Here is a 19,944-nt window from a genome sequence, read left to right as displayed (position 1 = left end):
ACCATTCTGCTCTAGTGGCAAAACTGAGTGTTGCGTGGGCTGTAGTGGCAAACCAATAATTAACCCCTTAAGTTATCAATTTAGTAGGTGCTCATTCTTTGTGCAGATCAAAAGTATTTATCTTGCTAATTCTTATTCAGCGACTCATAGACGTTGGATTGCATGTGATTCATGGTAGTCACGAGGTGCAACACTAGTTGTAACTGAGATTTTTTTCCCAGTTCCACATAGATCGTAATTGGTGCTTACTAATTGCACATCGGTTGCAGCTAAGAAAGTTCCCTTGATTACTTAGTTGCTTCATGATGCATGCTAGTTATAAGTTGTAACTGAAAAATTTATACTTGCTATTGGTTTAATTGTGACTCGCACCATTCATGAGTTGGATTGCAACTAAAATTCGATGACAACGCCTTAGTAAGAATTAGTGAATTGAGAATTAGATACTAACTAAAAAGTATAACTGCAAAGCAATTTAATGAACATGCTTGATTTCACAGATAAAATAATGGACTTGAAACTAAACATAAATTAATCTCCTGGTCAGGGGCAAACCCAATCAATTATGCACTTCTAAGTCCTAGGTGTCCATGGATAATCTCATATAAGGTATACCGTCTAATTGTCGGGTGCAAATTAAATATGTGGGTAAGTACCACTGTATTGCTTCATTCAGAACCATGTAACTTGCCGTTTGTGGCGTCGTAAAATTTGAAGTCTGTCCAATTTCGAGCCTACGTCTAAAACTCCAAATTAGTAACACCAACACGTTCCAGTGGATAGATACGTGCAGTGCCAATTAAGTCAAAGCATCGTGTGGAAAATGATCAGTACTGCCAGCGGCGGCGCACAAGCAAACACGTCGCGTATGGACATGGAGCAAACTTCCAAGCAGATGGCACATCAAGCTTCAGCTACGTATCCTGGAACGACGATCGAGTCAACAGAACTACAGTACACAGTCACTGTCAGTGAGAGCACAAGTGCAACACAAGAACCCATATAGCGCTAGTCTTGAGCTAGACACCACACCAAGCTCATACTCTAGCTTAGAGACGTGCCATGGCCGTGGGATTCGCTGGTGGCGAGGACCAGCAGCGCCGTTACGGCGGGAGGGTCACCGCGTTCGCGGCGCTCTCCTGCGTCACGGCGGCCATGGGCGGCGCTATCTTCGGCTACGACATCGGGACCGCGGGCGGAGTGTCATCGATGGAGCCGTTCCTAAGGGAGTTCTTCCCGGAGGTGCACCGGCGGATACAGGCCGGCGCTGGCGTCGGCAACTACTGCAAGTTCGACAGCCAGCTGCTCACGCTCTTCACCTCGTCGCTCTACGTGTCCGGCCTCCTCACGGCGGTGCTCCTCGCGTCCTGGTTCACGGCCAGGCACGGGCGCCGGCCGTCGATGATCCTCGGCGGGTTCGCTTACCTCGCCGGCGCAGCGGTCAGCGGCGGGGCTGTGAACGTGTACATGGCCATTCTTGGCCGGGCGCTGCTCGGTGTCGGGCTCGGATTCGCTAATCAGGTCACAACTTGTAATCCATTGGCACGTACACGTACGCGGGAAAAAAAAGATATCCTGACAATTTTGATGTCAGGCAGTGCCACTGTACCTGTCCGAGATGGCGCCGGCGCGATACAGGGGAGCGTTCAGCAACGGCTTCCAATTCAGCCTCTGTCTCGGGGCTCTCGCCGCGACCGTCGTCAACTACTTGGCGCAGAAGATCAAGGCCGGCTGGGGCTGGAGGCTCTCGCTGGGCCTGGCTGCCGTCCCCGCCGTGATGCTCACCGTTGGCGCCATCTTCCTGCCGGAGACGCCCAACAGCCTCATCCAGCAAGGAAGAGACCGTGGCGAGGTGAAGGCGTTGCTCAAAAAGATCAGGGGCATCGACGCGGTCGACGAAGAACTGGACGACATCGTCGCCACTAATGACGCCGCGGGACAGGCCACTGACAACAACGGCCTGCGCATGATCCTGTCGCGGCAACGGTACCGCCCGCAGCTCGCCATGGCCATCCTGATTCCGTCGTTCACGCAGCTCACGGGGATCAACGCCGTCGGGTTCTACGCGCCGGTGCTTCTGCGCACCTTCGGCATGAGCGAGAGTGCGGCGCTGCTGTGCACCGTCGTCATGGTCATCGTGTCCTCGGCGTCGACGTTCGCGTCCATGTTCCTCGTTGACCGCTTCGGCAGGCGGACGCTCCTCCTCGTCGGCGGCGTCCAGATGTTCCTCTCGGAGGTGCTCATCGGCAGCATCATGGCCGCCAAGCTCGGCGACGAGGGCCAGCTCAGCAAGAGTTACGCTCTCGCACTCATCATCCTCATCGGTGTCTACTCCACCGGCTTCGGCTGGTCCTGGGGTCCGCTGAGCTGGCTGGTGCCGAGCGAGATCTTCCCGCTGGAGGTTCGGTCCGCCGGGCAGAGCGTCACCGTGGCGTCGGGCTTCGTGTTCACCATCTTGGTCGCACAGTACTTCCTGGCCATGCTGTGCCGGTTGAAGGCGTGGCTGTTCTTCTTCTTCGCTGGGTGGATCGTGGTGATGACGGCGTTCGTATACTTGTTCTTGCCGGAGACTAAGGGGATACCCATTGAACAGATTGGGAAGGTGTGGACGGGGCACTGGTTCTGGAAGAGGGTTGTGGGAGTTGAGGAATTGCCGGCTGCTCCTGTGAAGCTTTGAAACTGCCTGCGCAAGTTTAGAAAGTTACATTCAACTAGAAAAAATGGTGGAATTATATGCAAGTTCAGAGCTCACTGTGATTTACAAAACGCATTGCCTTTTACTTGCACTGTCCTACAAAGTAGGCGATCATACGGCAGCCCGGTCCGGACAGCCCAAAAATCCTGAGCCAGGCCAAGCCGGGCCTATATATTGGTCCAGGCTTGGGCCTGGATTTGAGCCCGAATGTCGGGCTAGGCTGGACTTGCAGAGCACATGATTTAGGCACGGGCCGAGCTTTCCTTGTTCAGCCGGGCTGGGCATGTTTGATTTGTAGGCCTGATGGTCGGGCCGGACCGGGCTCAGGCATATGTATTTAATGTCGGGTTTTTTCGGCCTGGCCCGATCAGAGATGGGTTGGATCATAGTGGCAGACTATAGCTAAGATACTTGTCCGACGCCTCTCGCTAGATTCTTCCTAATTAATGGATTTTTTCAATTATTCAAATTGGAAAGTAGAGGGCATATTTGAATTTCTCAACTCTTCTAGTAAAGATGTACTACGTATTATTTGTGAAATGATACGTTTTTGCTTATAAAAACGTATCATTTGTGAAATTTGACCTAGAGTTGAATAAGTTTTAGATTTCTCTAAAACTTAAGGTGTTTTCTGCATTTTTAGGGTTTCATCAGAATTCCAAACATTTCTGGCGAGCTAGCCTTAGAGGCTAAAGATGGGGCCATTCTGTCAGCGCATCAAGGAAGAAAAACCAAGAAAACGAGCTAGACCAATGGTGGAAAGGCTTCATCCTTCACTAGTGTCCTTGAGCATATATTCGTTCGGCCGAGGGTTGCACTGCACGCATACATTGCGTCGGATATATCATATTCAACCAGTGGCGGATCTAGGATTTTATAAATCGGTATGCCGCACCAAAAAAATAACGGTAATGTAATAAGTTACAACATAATTTGCACTGCAAAACGGTTTAGAATCAACAAATTAGTATGGATGGTCGCAAATTATTTTTATTCATCTACTATATTTAATATTTGTTATCTAAAGATGATATACAAGATGAATCTATACATTTAGAAAGATCAGCCACTTGGATAATTACCTCCCGGTGAATGAGACTTGTTTTTTTCCAAACGACCACTCAGGGCCGGATTTCATTACCCAGGGATAACGAAACACGTCCAGGCGTGAAAAAAAAAAGAAAACAGCAATCCACACTTTTTTACAGCCGCCCCCTAATGCTAACGACACACAGCATAGGTATGACAAGTTTTTGCCCCAGGGCACCAAACCACCACCACAAAACGTGAGATAAAAAGGCAGGAACTAAGATCACTACAGGGACATCAGTCTTGTCCTCCCAGATCCATATCATCGATGCCAGCATCCACATTTGTATCCCTGATCCGTAGAGGAGATTGCATCCGTCGAGCACCATCTTGAGAGGCCGCAACATGGGAGGTGGTGGCGCTAGCAAGACGTAGCAAACCATCAGCACCCGCCCGTAGATCATCGGCGTCCTTCTCCCCATGCAAACCTGCCCAATATTTCATGAAAACAGTGGAATAGCTGATTAGTTCCGCAGGACTACTAATCAGCTTATGCTCAAAGCAGGCACGATTCCGAAGTTTCCAAATGGCCCAGCAAATAGCAGCTAACCCCGCAATCTGCGTGTTTCTGCTCACAGGCAAGAATTGTGGAAGCCACCAAAAAAATTGTGTGAAGGATCCTGGTCTAGAATGGGCACCAATTAACTTTCCCACAACACTCCACACAAATTTTGCAGCAGGACAAGAGAAGAAGAGGTGAGAAATGGATTCATCACAGGCACAGAATTGACAAGTGGCTCCTCCCTGCCAGTTCCTCTTCAGCAGATTGTCTTTTGTAGCAATGGCATTGTGCCAAATCATCCACAGCCAAATTTTGATTTTCAGAGGAATTTTACTCTTCCAGAGATGTTTAAAGGATCTATCCAGGCCTGCACCACACTGGTGCTTGTAAACAGATTTAACAGAAAATTTACCACTTTTTGTCCATTTCCAGACAGCTCTATCATGTTCATCTGAGAGGATGGTTTGAGACATGATTTGATGTAGACCATGAATTTGCCAGGCAAGGTCAGGGGTCATCCACCTCCTGAAAGAGAAACTCCAGTTCATTGCAGCTGCCTCTGCCACAGATACCTCCTGCTCATTGCAGATACCATAGATATCTAGAAATCTATCCTTTAATGGTATCTGATCACACCAAGAGTCACACCAGAAGCTTGTATCTCTTCCATTCCCCACATTCATCCTTCTGCCAGTTAGGTATATCTGTTTGACCTGTAACATATCAGTCCAAAGAGGAGAATCTCTAGGCCTTTTTTTGTATAGAAAACACCACCATGTGTCATATACTTTGTTTTCATAATTCTTTGCCAAGGGCCTGAGCCATGCTCCAACTTCCACCACCATTTACACATCAGGCTAACATTGAACTTGTGAAGATTTTTTATACCCAAACCACCTTTTTTCTTGGGTTTACAGATCCACTTCCACTTCACAAAAGGATATTTCTTTTTTTCTGCACTGCCAGCCCAAAAGAAGGTTCTTATTGGTTTGTCCATCTGTTCAATGTTAGTTTTGTGGAGCAATCTCATGGACATCTGGTAGACAGCAATGCTCGAAAGGCATGCATCAATCTTAACCACTCTCCCACCAATAGACATTGTACTTCCCATCCAGCCACCCATTTTTTTCTTTGTTTTATCCCCCGGGAAGCTCATTTCAGCAACAGATGGTCTCCTGGCACTCACAGGTGTGCCTAAGTATTTTATATGCCAACACCCTTGCTGACAGTTAAACAAGGAGGCAAAATTATTTGCTTTTACTTCATCTTCTAGAATCATCATAACCTCACTTTTTTCAAAGTTAATCTTCAGGCTAGACATTGATTCAAAAATATACAGGATAAGTTTCAGATTCACATCCTGTTCTTCATTGTCCTGGATGAGGAGGATAGTATCATCAGCATATTGGAGGATAGTTATACCATTTTCCACCAAGTTACTTGCTAACCCTGTGATGAGGCCATTTTGCTGTGCCAGAGAAACCATTTTAGACAAACTGTTTGTAGCCATGTTGAACAGAAAAGGAGCAAAAGGATCACCTTGTCTCATACCTTTATGACTAGAGAAATAAGGACCAATTTTATCATTAACTTTCACACTCAAAGTACCATTGGTTACCACATTCTTTATCCAAACCATCCAGTTTTCACTAAAGCCTTTCTGGGAACAGCAGTCAAACAGAAAATCTCAATTAACTTTGTCATAGGCTTTTTCAAAATCAATTTTCAAAACTATGCCCAGCTGTTTTCTGAATTTACTCTCCCTCAGAACTTCTTGCAGCAACATTACTCCATCAGTGATGTATCTCCCTTTAGTGAAGGTTGTTTGACACTGAGCTAACAAATTCTCCATGACTGGAACAACTCTGACAGTTAAAGTTTTGGTGAAAATTTTAAAAAGAACTTGTAGTAGGCAAATAGGTCTGAATTTTTGTATTCTATCAGCCTCCACCCCTTTTGGAATCAAAGTAATGATGCCATAATTGATTCTGGCCAGGTCAATCCTATGATAAAAAATATCATCAAAAACAGCCATGATATCATATTTAATAATCTCCTAACACACTTGATAGAATTCAATAGGAATTCCATCAGGACCTGCAGCTTTATTTTTTTCCATTTGATCAACAACATTTTTTTACTTCTTCCATAGTAAACTTCCTGTCCAAGAGCTCTCTATCACTATCATCCACTTTTTCTTCCCTGTTCCAAACATCTCCCCTTAACCTCACACCTTTGTCATCAACTGGACCAAACAGCTTTTTGTAGAACTCTGTAGCATGCTGTAGCAAGTCTTCATCCCCTTGTATCACAGAGTCTCCATCTTTCAAAGAAAAAATAGTAGTTTTCCTCTTGCAACCATTTGCAATTTTATGAAAGTTAGTTGTATTACAATCACCCTGTAACAGCCAATTATGTCTGGACCTCTGTCTCCGAAAGCATTCCTCTTTGTCAAGGATATCAAGCAACTCTTGCTGCAGCTCAGTCCTCCTCTGAATGTCTGTATGAGATAAGGGGGAATTTTCTTCTTTCATTTCCAGCTCATTTAGAGAAAGAGAAATCTCCCCTTTTCTTTTTTTTATAATTTCCTCTCAGATTATGTCCCCACCCTTTCAAACAGTTCTTAACATTTTTTAACTTCTTCTGCAGCTTATCCAGGCTGTTAGTAGCTCTAACTCCTTGTTGCCAGGCTCTGTCCACTCTAACAAGGAAATCTTCTTCTTTAATCCAGCTTTTCTCAAATCTGAATTCATACTTCTTTTTTGGTTTGCCCTCCATGGTGTCCAGAATGAGGGGATTATGATCAGAAATATCCCTGTTTAATTTGTGAACCGTTGTCAAAGGGAAAAGATCTTCCCAGGTACTACTCATCAAGAACCTGTCCAATTTTTCAAGAGTAGGAACAGTCTGACTATTTGACCAAGTATATTGACCACCTGACGTATGAATTTCTCTGAGAGCATAATTATTAATAATAGAGTTGAACATATCTGACCATCTGTTGTTCCTCATCCCTTTATTCTTTTCAGAGGAAAATCTCATGATATTAAAGTCACCACCAATGAGAAGAGGGAGTCTCTGATCATTGCAGACCATACCAAGTTCTGTAAGAAAATCATCTTTATCACCAACCTGAGCAGCACCATACACAATCACCAAGCACCACTTCAAATTAAGTTTCAAATCCAGCAAGGAGACTTTGATAAAGAACTTGCCAACAACAGTATCAGTAATGGAAAATCTGGATAGCCTAAAACCACCCAGAATTCCACCACTTCTACCGGTAGAACTAATCCACTTGCCCCTGGGGATCAATGTTCTTGAAAAAGGCAGGAGAGTAATTTTTCTTGATGGTCTCTTGCAAACCCAAGAAATCCACATTTTGCTCACTGATAAAATCTGACACAAACTTGCTCATACTTTCTTACCCACACCTCTGCAATTAAAAGTGGCTCATATCATAAATACTTTGGTTTTTTTTCCTACATCTGGTTCCAGTAACAATGTCACTCAAAGGGTGATCATTGCCTACCTTCACCGAGGCAGCACATGATTTTATTTGTGCCCCTCCAAAGGAACCACCTGATTTTGTTGGTGTTCCCTTCCATCTTCTAGATTTTCCAGCACTCCTCTTCTTCTTCCTGCTTCTTCTGGAAAAAACATGTGTGAAATCATCCTCATCTTCCAGATCTTGATCTCTCCCAAAGCGCAAGAGCAGAACTCTATCTGAATCTGATTCCACTTCATTCTCTTGTGTATTTTGAGCTACAGCTATAGCATGCCTAGCTTGTTCCAGATCTTTCAAGTAATTAATTTTTTCCAAGGTAAAAGTTTCAGGGTTGACCCCCATTTCAAGGGCCCTATTATGAATATCATCATCATCAAGTAAAGCAAAGGAATTATGGAGAGTAAGGTTAGTACCTGTAACATCTCTTGCAGCTGCAGATCTGCTTGCTCTCTCTGGAATTCTTGTAGTATGTAAGTCTTGAGAGATGATCCTGGAGCTCATCCTGACAGTTTGTGGGCCACCACCTGCTTGATGCAAATTTTCATTAATACCAGTGTCATCAGCGGTCTCCATATCAATAGGATTGTCAACTTGGGAGAGGGGATCTTCTTGTGTGCCTCCATTCTCAGGTTGAGAACCTTCAGCAGACAGCTCAGCAGAAGCCCTTTCTTGTCTTGACGGAACAGCTAAGGCCATCACACCTGTACCAGGAATTATGTACCTCTTAGAAGTTGCAGCACTCTCGGAATCAGTGGTATCATAATCAACCTGTTCCTCAGAGAGATCTTCCTCATTTACAGCTTCCAAAATGGGTCCCAGCTCCTCCCTGTATTTCTTCTGAAACATGAAAGTCTTGTCACTGCCAGATTTGGTTAGGGTGTGAAGAAATTTTGTGTATGAAGGGGAAGCAGATGCACTTGATGAAGCTTGGCCAGGGGATAGAGCAGATGGGGCAAAAGCATCCACCACAGACTTATGAACATCAGACAAGGATCCAGAAGTATCTTTTTTGTTGGGAGAGGGGAGGGAACTAGATGTTCCAGCATCCACATCTTTCTCTGTAACATCAAAGGGGTCCATCTCAAATAATTTCCTCTTACCATTGTCCCTGCCAGCAGCCACATATATTGCAGCAGCAGTCTGCCTGGTTGAACCAATATTCCTGTCAGAGTTGTTATTAATTTTTGGGGGAGCAGACTGTGAACCTGCATCAGAGTCATTTCTCCCAGTCCTCTGTCGCTTTGGGGTCCCATTGTCACCCATCCCTCCTTGATTAGTATCAGCAACCAAAATTCTGGTACCAGGATTAGGAATTGGTTCACACAGCTCCCTAGTATACTGGAATTCATAGAAACCACCTTTGATCTCACCAATGCGTGTATTTGGAACCAAGGACAAATCCTGGCTTCCAATTTTGAATCTCACATAAGAAAAATTTCTCAGGAAGTTTTTATCAAGGGCCAGAGGCTTACCCACAAGGCTGGCAGCATAAAACACCGTGGACCTGTTCCTGAAGTTCATAGGTATACCCTTGACTCTGAACCAAGCTTCCTACATCATAGAGATTGGCTGAATGTCACCAGCCCATTTTTCCAGTGAGATAATGGCACCAGGAACAGTTTTCATAAAGAGTTTACCAAAGTGAGCTAGCTCATCAATTGCTTTTGCAGAAGGAAATCTTGTTCTAAACTCAGTAGGAGATACTTCCTTGGCAAAAAATCTCCAGTTTATCTTCATAGACTCTGCCCAGACATTAAACTCATGTTCAATATTTCTGCAATTAACTTCCCCTTTCTCAACTGTGATATGAGCGTAATTCAACTGCTCCACAGGTTGAGCTTCTATTTTAGGAACATGAATCGAAAAAAAACCAGACCCAAATTCTTCACTGCCAAAGAAAGGTGCCTTGTACTCCCAGGGTTCTCTATTCTGGCACACCTCAATATGATGTTCACCACAACAATTGATACAAGATCCTTTAAACTGTTTGAATCTGTTATCTGCAGCCTTTGAACCAGTGATAACCACACTAGACGCTGGTGGAGGTACAGAGGACCCCACCGGTTCATGCATAACAGGAGCTACGGGAGAAATGTTCAAACTAGATCCAGACTGTTGTTGACTCAGACCAACCTCAACCCTATCAGGACCTGCAGCTGCTACTGGAAGCGGAATGGAAGAGGAGATATTCTGACTTACATCGGCAGATCTATTAAGATCCTCCAAGTGCGAAGAAGCTCCGGGAAACATCTCGGATCTATGCGCCCAGCGATCACGAGTGCGAGCTTCCTCCTCCTGGCGACGCTTGTCCGCCAGCGCCCGCTCGCGGGCCACGCGCTCGGAGATGCGAGAGGCCTCCCGACGTCGATCCTCATTGTCGTTGCCTAATCAACGGTGCCTCGGAGGAGGGATCCTCAGGAGGGGGAGAAGAAGTAGGGGCCATAGGGCGGAGTGCACACGGGACGGTGGTACGCGATCTACCCAGCTTCGGAACACATGCACGATGACAAGGCCTACTGCTGCTTGTCTGGAATTATCTGGGCGCTTTCGCGTTGCTACAATGAGTTGTGGTCGTGCCTCTAGGGCTCCCGGGATCCGTCTTATAAAGGCGCACGGATCTAGGGTTTACATGGAGAGTCCTAGCCGGAATACAAGTTACCTAACTACGGTACAATGTCTTGCCGTGTACGTCAAGGATCCGCCTTCCATCGTGGTCGTGCAAGATCCGGATACTTCATGGGCCTTCACGGATCCGGCCTCCTTCGTAGGTCGGTTGGGATCCGGCTTCCTATTCCTGGGCTGGACTTCATCCTTCAGGATCTACAGCAACTGGGCCGCCCGATGGGCCACATGACACATCACCATCTGTGGGCCACCCGGGCTTGCCGGATCTAGGCCATGCCGTTGATATACCCATAAAGTATACCCACAACACTAGCCCCGAAGTTCTCCGAGATTCATCATTCCTCCGGCTTCATTCAGCTCGGATCCGAAGAGAATCTTGAAGAGCTTCAAAACCTTACTTGTTTCCGGTATCATCTATTCGGAAATCTTCTTTTCTTCTGAATCGGTAATGCAACGAAGATTCCACTTTTTCCGCGCGCAACTTCCTCTTTTCCCGCGCTAAATTTTCGGAGATGCGAATCTTTAGCCGGAAATTTCAGGAGCGCACAGTTAAGTTACCTCCACATCGTTTTACCGCTTTTGACCTAAGACACGTGTCAATCATCCGACGGTGTGACCATTCCGTTTCCACCGTTGGATCCGAATCATGAATCTCCGCGCGAGGTCTATAAATACCCCTACGCGCGGTAATTTTCCCATTCTTTCACCGCATCCTTCACCTCTTCCTCTTCCTCGCGCAGCGCCGCCCACCGGATCTAAACTCCGGCGAACTTCCGCTCGGAGAGCTTCAACCGCCGCCGTTCCAAGGTCCTTCTCAACCCAAGATCCGCATGTTTGATCAGGAAATCACCTCCGCCGCCGATTCGTGGTCATCGGAAGCTCAGCGCTGCAAGTCCGGCGACCTTACCCTCGCCGGAGTTTCGACGAACCACCGCGCCATTAACTGTAAGTGCACCAGTCTTGTAGAAGAAGAAGTAGATTAGTGTAGATTCCGGATACTCAACTTAGTTTGCATGGGTGCAGCCGGAAGCATGTCGCATGGTTCACCGCATTGTACTGGTAGTTCTCCGAGTAGCCCGGAACCCAGCACTGTGGAACCAATCTGCCCGGATCCCATTGCATATGTACCACCATTCGTTTCCGACATTAGGCTTGCTCAACCATTCTCCACCTCTTCCAGTACCATACTAGGCCGGATTCCTACTCCCCAAGAAATTCAAGAAGAACTTCAAGGTCAAGCTAGAATGGCAGCCAAGGTTCAGGAAGCGGAAAATAAGAAGGCTTCTAAGGCCCGGATCCGCGAAGGCGTGAGGGGTCAATGGTGGCCCTGCGAGACTACCGACGCGGAGCTTAGAGAGCTCCAGAACGAGGGCATGATCTCCGAGCACTGGAGTTTCATGCGCGACTCCGACGTCCCCAAGCCAGACGCGGACGAAAGAGTTATGATCAAGTCTTGGGTTGAGCGCGGATTGTCGCTCCCCTGTTCGGAGTTTTTCCTCTCCATCCTCGACACGTACGGGCTCCAACCCCACAACATCTTCCCAAACTCGTACCTCCTTCTCTCCAACTTCGCAACTCTCTGCGAAGGGCATCTTGGGATCCGACCAGATGTCAAACTGTGGCAGTTTTTCTTCCGAGTGAAGAAAGAGACGAAGGACAAGGCCATGTTGAACTGCGGGAGCATGACTTTTATGCTCCGCTCCGGCCGCATGTATCCGCCTCACGATTCCCACGAGTCCGTCCGGTACTGGAACGCCGGATGGTTTTACGTGAAGAACGTATCAGTTCCGAATGTCCACGACGGACTCCCCACCTTCAGCAACAAGCCTCCAGAAGAACTGGCTAGCTGGAGCTTCATCCCCACGCTCGCCCAAACTCCGATATTGGAGAAGGCTGCTCGGAGGATTTCTTGGTTGGTCCACGACGGACTTACCGGAGCCCAGCTAACCCTTAGCTCGTTTTCCCGGAGAATCCAGCCTCTGCGCTTCAACACACGCCTGATGTGCGCATATACTGGGGCGGACGATGCTCTCCGGGTAACACGCCATGATCTTCCGGCTGGCTCTCTCAAAAGGAGATTCAAGACGCTGGTGAAGATAGGCCGGGGCTAACCGGTCCCGGAACTGATCAAGGACATCAACACGCACGAGCAGTGTCCTCCGGTAAGCACTTGTCCCTTCGCTGTTCTTCAACTTCTCATATCTTCAAACTGTTTTAACTTGTTCTTCTAACCCTCCTCGCAGCTCGATACTTTGGCGGAGGAGGATTTGCGCAACATACTTCGAGTCCCTGTCAGCGGTGATGCGGCGGAGGAGGATCCGGAGGACTGATACGTCCCAAACGTATCTATAATTTCTTATGTTCCATGCCACTTTTATGATGATACTCACATGTTTTATACACATTATATGTCATATTTATGCGTTTTCCGGAACTAACCTATTGACGAGATGCCAAAGGGCCGGTTCTCGTTTTACTGCTGTTTTTGGTTTCAGAAATCCTAGTAAGGAAATATTCTCGGAATTGGACGAAATCAACGCCCAGCATCTTAGAATCACACGAAGGTTCCAGAACACCCGAGAGCCACCAGAGGAGGGCCCTGTGGGCCCCAGATGATAGGCTGGCGCGGCCAGGGGGTGGGCCGCGCCCCCCTACTGTGTCGTCGCCTCGTCACCCCTCCGACTCCGCCTCTTCGCCTATTTAAAGGTCCCTGACCTAAAACCTCGATACGAAGAAAGCCACGGTACGAGAAACCTTCCAGAGCCGCCGCCATCGCGAAGCCAAGATCTGGGGGACAGGAGTCTCGTTCGGCACGCCGCCGGGACGGGAAGTGCCCCGGAAGGCTCCTCCATCGACACCACCGCCATCTTCATCAAAGCTGCTTGTCTCCCATGAGGAGGGAGTAGTTCTCCATCGAGGCTAAGGGCTGTACCGGTAGCTATGTGGTTAATCTCTCTCCTATGTACTTCAATACAATGATCTCATGAGCTGCTTTACATGATTGAGATTCATATGAGTTTTGTATCACTATTAGTCTATGTGCTACTCTTGTGATGTTATTAAAGTAGTCTATTCCTCCTTCACGGTGTAATGGTGACGAGTGTGTGCATCGTGTAGTACTTGGCGTAGGTTATGATCATAATCTCTTGTAGGTTATGGAGTTAATTATTACTATGATAGTATTGATGTGATTTATTCCCCTTCGTAGTGTGATGGTGACGAGTGTGCATGCTATGTTAGTACTCGGTTTAAATTGCAAAGATCTATTATGCTCTAAAGGTTACTTAAATATGAAAGTCGAATGTTGTGGAGCTTGTTAACTCCGGCATTGAGGTGCTCTCGTAGCCCTACACAACGAATGGTGTTCATTATCAAACAAGAGTATATGTAGCACAAAGGAAGAGAACTTATTTATTTATGTGATCAATGTTGAGAGTGTCCACTAGTGAAAGTATGATCCCTAGGCCTTGTTTCCAAATACTGCAATCATCGCTTGTTTACTTGTTTTATTGCATCTTTACTTCCTGCAATATTACTACCATCAACTGCACGCCAGCAAGCACTTTTCTGGCGCCGTTACTACTGCTCATATTCATTCATACCACTTGTATTTTACTATCTCTTCGCCGAACTAGTGCACCTATACATTTGACAAGTGTATTAGGTGTGTTGGGGACACAAGAGACTTCTTGTATCGTGATCGCATGGTTGCTTGAGAGGGATATCTTTGACCTCTTCCTCCCTGAGTTCGATAAACCTTAGGTGATCCACTTAAGGGAAACTTGCTGCTGTTCTACAAACCTCTGCTCTTGGAGGCCCAACACTGTCTACAAGAATAGAAGCACCCGTAGACATCAAGCACTTTTACAGCGCCGTTGTCGGGGAGGAAAGGTAAAAGACACTCATACTCCGGTCCCAGGTAACTAAGTACTTTTCTGTTGCCGTTGTGTGTGTGCTCGAAGCTATTTCCTTTAGATCCTGCAATTGCATCTTTTTGTTTCTTGTTTACACTAGTAAGGCATAATGGAAAACATCTGTGATCTTTTTGTACTATTTCCTGAGTCAAGATATGAATGGTTTAATGCGAAAATTAAAAAACCTATGGAATCTTATTTGCATGCTAGTAGCAATGATATTAGTATGAACATTTTGAACACCATTGTTGCTAATGATATAGAAAATTCTAAGCTTGGGGAGGTCGGTTTTGATGAAAATGATCTCTTTAGCCCTCCGGGTATTGAGGAGAAAGTTTATGTTGATTATGATATGCCTCCCATATATGATGATTATAATGATAGTGGTCTTTTCGTGCCGCCTACTATGGAGAGTCAATTTTATTGTGATTATACTATGCCTCCTATATTTGATGATGAGAATAATAATGATAGCTACTTTGTTGAATTTGCTCCCACTACAATTAATAAGAATGACTATGCTTATGTTGGGAGTAGTAATAATTTTATGCATGAGACTCATGATAAGAATGCTTTATGTGATAGTTATATTGTTGAGTTTGCTCATGATGCTACTGAAAGTTATTATGAGAGAGGAAAATATGGTTGTAGAAATTTTCATGTTTCTAAAACACCTCTCTATATGCTGAAATTTTTGAAGTTACACTTGTTTTATCTTTCTATGCTTGTTGCATCATGCTTCATGAATTTGTTTATTTACAAGATTCCTATGCATAGGAAGCATGTTAGGCTTAAATTTGTTTTGAATTTGCTTCTTGATGCTCTCTTTTGCTTCAACTACTATTTCTTGCCAAGTGCATCATTAAAACTGCCGAGCCCATCTTAATGGCTATAAAGAAAGCACTTCTTGGGAGATAACCCATGTGTTTATTTTACTACAGCAATTTTGTTTTATATTTGAGTCTTGGAAGTTGTTACTACTGTAGCAACCTCTCCTTATCTTTATTTTATTGCATTGTTATGCCAAGTAAAGTCTTTGATAGTAAAGTCAATACTAGATTTGGATTACTTACGCAGAAACAGATTTCTTGCTGTCACGAATTTGGGTATGATTCTCTCGTAGGTAACTCAGAAAAATCTACCAATTTACGTGCGTGATCCTCGAATATGTACGCAACTTTCATTCAATTTGAGCATTTTCATCTGAGCAAGTCCGGTGCCTCTTTAAAATCCGTCTTTACGGATCGTTCGTCTTGACAGATTCTGCCTTTTATTTCGCATTGCCTCTTTCGCTGTGTTGGATGGATTCCTTTGTTCCATTACCTTACGAGTAGCTTTGAGCAATGTCCGAAGTGTTAAGAATGATTGTGTCACCTCTGAACATGTGAATTTTTAATTATGCACTAACCCTCTAATGAGTTTGTTTCGAGTTTGGTGTGGAGGAAGTTTTCAAGGGTCAAGAGAGGAGGATGATACAATATGATCAAGAAGAGTGAAAAGTCTAAGCTTGGGGATGCCCCCGTGGTTCATCCCTGAATATTTCAAGAATACTCAAGCATCTAAGCTTGGGGATTCCCAAGGCATCCCCTTCTTCATCGACAAATTATCAGGTTTCTTCTCTTGAAACTATATTTTTATTCTGTCACATCTTATGTACTATACTTGGAGCGTCTGTGTGCTTTTATTTTTTTGTGTGTTTGAATAAATTCATGCTTGTGTGGGAGAGAGACACGCTCCGCTGTTTCGTATGAACAAATATGTTCTTAGCTTTATCTTTAATGTTCATTGCGAAAGTTGGACTATTTCATTCATTGTTATATGGTTGGAAACGGAAAATGCCGCATGTGGTAATTGGTATAATGTCTTGAATAATTTGATACTTGGCAATTGTTGTGCTCATATAGATCACGTTTAAGCTCTTGCATCATGTACCTTGTACCCATTAATGAATAATTACATAGAGCTTGTTAAAATTTGGTTTGCATGATTGATCTCTAGAGTCTAGATATTTTCTGGTTGAGGTGTTTGAACAACAAGGAGACAATGTAAAGTCTTATAATAGTTAAAATATGTACATATGTGAGCTTTGCTGCACCTTTTATACTTGAGTTTGCTTCAAACAACCTTGCTAGCCTAGCCTTGTATTGAGAGGAATTCTTCTCGTGCATCCAAATCCTTGAGCCAATAACCATGCCATTTGTGTCCACCATACCTACCTACCACATGGTATTTCTCCGCCATTCCAAAGTACATTACTTGAGTGCTACCTTTAAATTTCTATTCTTTGTCTTTGCAATATATAGCTCATGGGACAAATAGCTTAAAAACTATCGTGGTGAAGAATATGTACTTATGTGTCTTATTTCTTAATAAGTTGCTTGTTGAGCGGTAACCATGTTTTCTGGGGACGCCATCAAATTTTACCTTTGTTGAATATCATGTGAGTTGCTATGCATGTTCGTCTTGTCCGAAGTAAGGGCGATTTTCATGATCATATGGTTTGAGTATGCATACTGTTAGAGAAGAACATTGGGCCGCTAACTAAAGCCATGATTCATGGTGGAAGTTTCGACAATCAATCCTCAATCTCTTATGAGAATATTAATTGTTGTTGAATGCTTATGCATTAAAGAGGAGTCCATTATCTGTTGTCTATGTTGTCCCGGTATGGATGTCTAAGTTGAGAATAATCAAAAGCGAGAAATACAATGCGAGCTTTCTCCTTAGACCTTTGTACAGGCGGCATAGAGGTACAAACAAAAATAAAAGCACACAGACGCTCCAAGTAAAGTACATAAGATGTGACCGAATAAAAATATAGTTTCAAGAGAAGAAACCTGATAAGTTGTCGATGAAGAAGGGGATGCCTTGGGCATCCCCAAGCTTAGATGCTTGAGTCTTCTTGAAATATGCGGGGATGAACCACGGGGCATCCCCAAGCTTAGACTTTTCACTCTTCTTGATCATATTGTATCATCCTCCTCTCTTGACCCTTGAAAACTTCCTCCACACCAAACTCAAAACAAACTCATTAGAGGGTTAGTGCATAATCAAAACTTCACATGTTCAGAGGTGACACAATCATTTTTAACACTTCTGGACATTGCTCAAAGCTACTCGGAAGGTAATGGAACAAAGAAATCCATCCAACACAGCGAAAGAGGCAATGCGAAATAAAAGGCAGAATCTGTCAAAACAGAACAGTCCGTAAAGACGAATTTTAAAGAGGCACCAGACTTGTTCAGATGAAAATTCCCAAATTTAATGAAAGTTGCGTACATATCTGAGGATCACTCACGTAAATTGGCAGATTTTTCTGATTTACCTACAGAGAATCATACTCAAATTCGTGACAGCAAGAAATCTGTTTCTGCGCAGTAATCCAAATCTAGTATTCACTTTAGTATCAAAGATTTTACTTGGCACAACAATGCAATAAAATAAAGATAAGGAGAGGTTTCTACAGTAGTAAAAACTTCCAAGACTCAAATATAAAACAAAAGTACTGTAGTAAAATAAACACATGGGTTATCTCCCAAGAAGTGCTTTCTTTATAGCCATTAAGATGGGCTCAGCAGTTTTAATGATGCACTCGCAAGAAATAAGAGTTGAAGCGAAAGAGAGCATCAAGAAGCAAATTCAAAACAAATTTGAGCCTAACCCACTTCCTATGAAAAGGAATCTCGTAAATAAACAAATTCATGAAGCATAATGCAACAAGCATAGGAAGATAAAACCAGTGTAACTTCAAAAATTTCAGCATATAGAGAGGTGTTTTAGTAACATGAAAATTTCTACAACCATATTTTCCTCTCTCATAATAATTTCCAGTGGCATCATGAACAAACTCAACAATATAAGTATCACATAAATCATTCTTATTCACATGCATAAAAGTATCATTACTCTCCACATAAGCATAATCAGTTTTATTAGTTGTAGTGGGAGCAAATTCAACAAAGTAGCTATCATTATTATTCTCATCATCAAATATAGGAGGCATAGTATAATCACAATAAAATTGACTCTCCATAGTAGGCGGCACCAAAAGACCACTATCATTATAATCATCATATATGGGAGGCATATCATAATCAACATAAACTTTCTCCTCAATACCCGAGGGCTAAAGAGATCATTCTCATCAAAACCGACCTCCCCAAGCTTAGAATTTTCTATATCATTATCAACAATGGTGTTCAAAGTGTTCATACTAATATCATTGCTACTAGCATGCAAATAAGGTTCCATAGGTTTTTAAATTTTCGCATTAAACCATTCATGTCTTGACTCAGGAAATAGTACAAAAAGCTCACAGATGTTTTCCATTATGCCTTACTAGTGTTTAACAAGAAACAAAAAGATGCAATTGCAGGATCTAAAGGAAATAGCTTCGAACACACACACAACGGCAACAGAAAAGTACTTAGTTACCTGGGACCGGAGTATGAGTGCCTTTTACCTTTCCTCCCCGGCAACGGCGCCAGAAAAGTGCTTGATGTCTACGCACGCTTCTATTCCTGTAGACAGTGTTGGGCCTCCAAGAGCAGAGGTTTGTAGAACAGCAGCAAGTTTCCCTTAAGTGGATCACCCAAGGTTATCGAACTCAGGGAGGAAGAGGTCAAATATATCCCTCTCAAGCAACCCTGCAATCATGATACAAGAAGTCTCTTGTGTCCCCAACACACCTAATACACTTGTCAGATGTATAGGTGCACTAGTTCGGCGAAGAGATGGTGAAATACAAGTAGTATGGATGTATATGAGTGGTAATAACAATCTGAATAAAATATGGCAGCGAGTAAACATGCAACAGAACAGTAAATAAACGGAGATTCGATGCTTAGAAACAAGGCCTAGGGATCATACTTTCACTAGTGGACACTCTCAACATTGATCGCATAATAAAACCACTCTACACTCTCTTGTTGGATGATGAACACCACTAATTGTGTAGGGCTACAAGAGCACCTCAATGCCGGAGTAAACAAGCTCCACAACATTCGATGTTCATATTTAAATAACCTTAGAGTGCATGATAGATCATTGCAATTACACCAAGTACTAACATAGCATGCACACTGTCACCATCACACTATGAAGGAGGAATAGATCACATCAATACTATCATAGCAATAATTAACTTCATAATCTACAAGAGATTACAATCATAACCTGCGCCAAGTACTACATGATGCACACACTGTCACCGTTACACCATGGAGGAGGAATAGACTACTTTACTAACATCACTAGAGTAACACATAGATGAATAGTGATACAAAACTCATATGAATCTCAATCATGTAAGGCAGCTCATGAGATCATTGTATTGAAGTACATAGGAGAGGGATGAACCACATAGCTACCGGTACAGCCCTTAGCCTCGAGGGAGAACTACTCCCTCCTCATGGGAGACAACAGCGGTGATGAAGATGGCGGTGGTGTCGATGGAGAGGCCTTCCGGGGGCACTTCCCCGTCCCGGCGGCGTGCCGGAACAGAGACTCCTGTCCCCCAGATCTTGGCTTCGCGATGGCGGCTGTTGGGGGGATGACCCCCGGTATGCCAAAGGCATGCCAAACCGGATGGTTTGAGCCATCAAGATACCAG

At 44.3% G+C, this 19,944-nt stretch overlaps 1 protein-coding gene across 1 annotated transcript; it reads left to right on the top strand.

The window, feature by feature from the left end:
- Window positions 1-1,062: 1,062 nt before the first annotated feature.
- LOC124698864 (hexose carrier protein HEX6-like) lies at window positions 1,063-3,193 on the top strand. The gene is made up of 2 exons (XM_047231273.1): window positions 1,063-1,521; window positions 1,595-3,193. The coding sequence occupies exons 1-2, from the start codon at window positions 1,063-1,065 to the stop codon at window positions 2,675-2,677; spliced, it is 1,542 nt and encodes a 513-aa protein (XP_047087229.1). The 3' UTR covers window positions 2,678-3,193.
- The last annotated feature ends 16,751 nt before the right edge of the window (window positions 3,194-19,944 follow it).

The sequence above is a fragment of the Lolium rigidum genome, chromosome 3 (assembly GCF_022539505.1).
Source record: "Lolium rigidum isolate FL_2022 chromosome 3, APGP_CSIRO_Lrig_0.1, whole genome shotgun sequence".
Classification (NCBI taxonomy): Eukaryota; Viridiplantae; Streptophyta; class Magnoliopsida; order Poales; family Poaceae; genus Lolium; species Lolium rigidum.
This window is presented reverse-complemented; position numbering and strand designations above follow the sequence as displayed.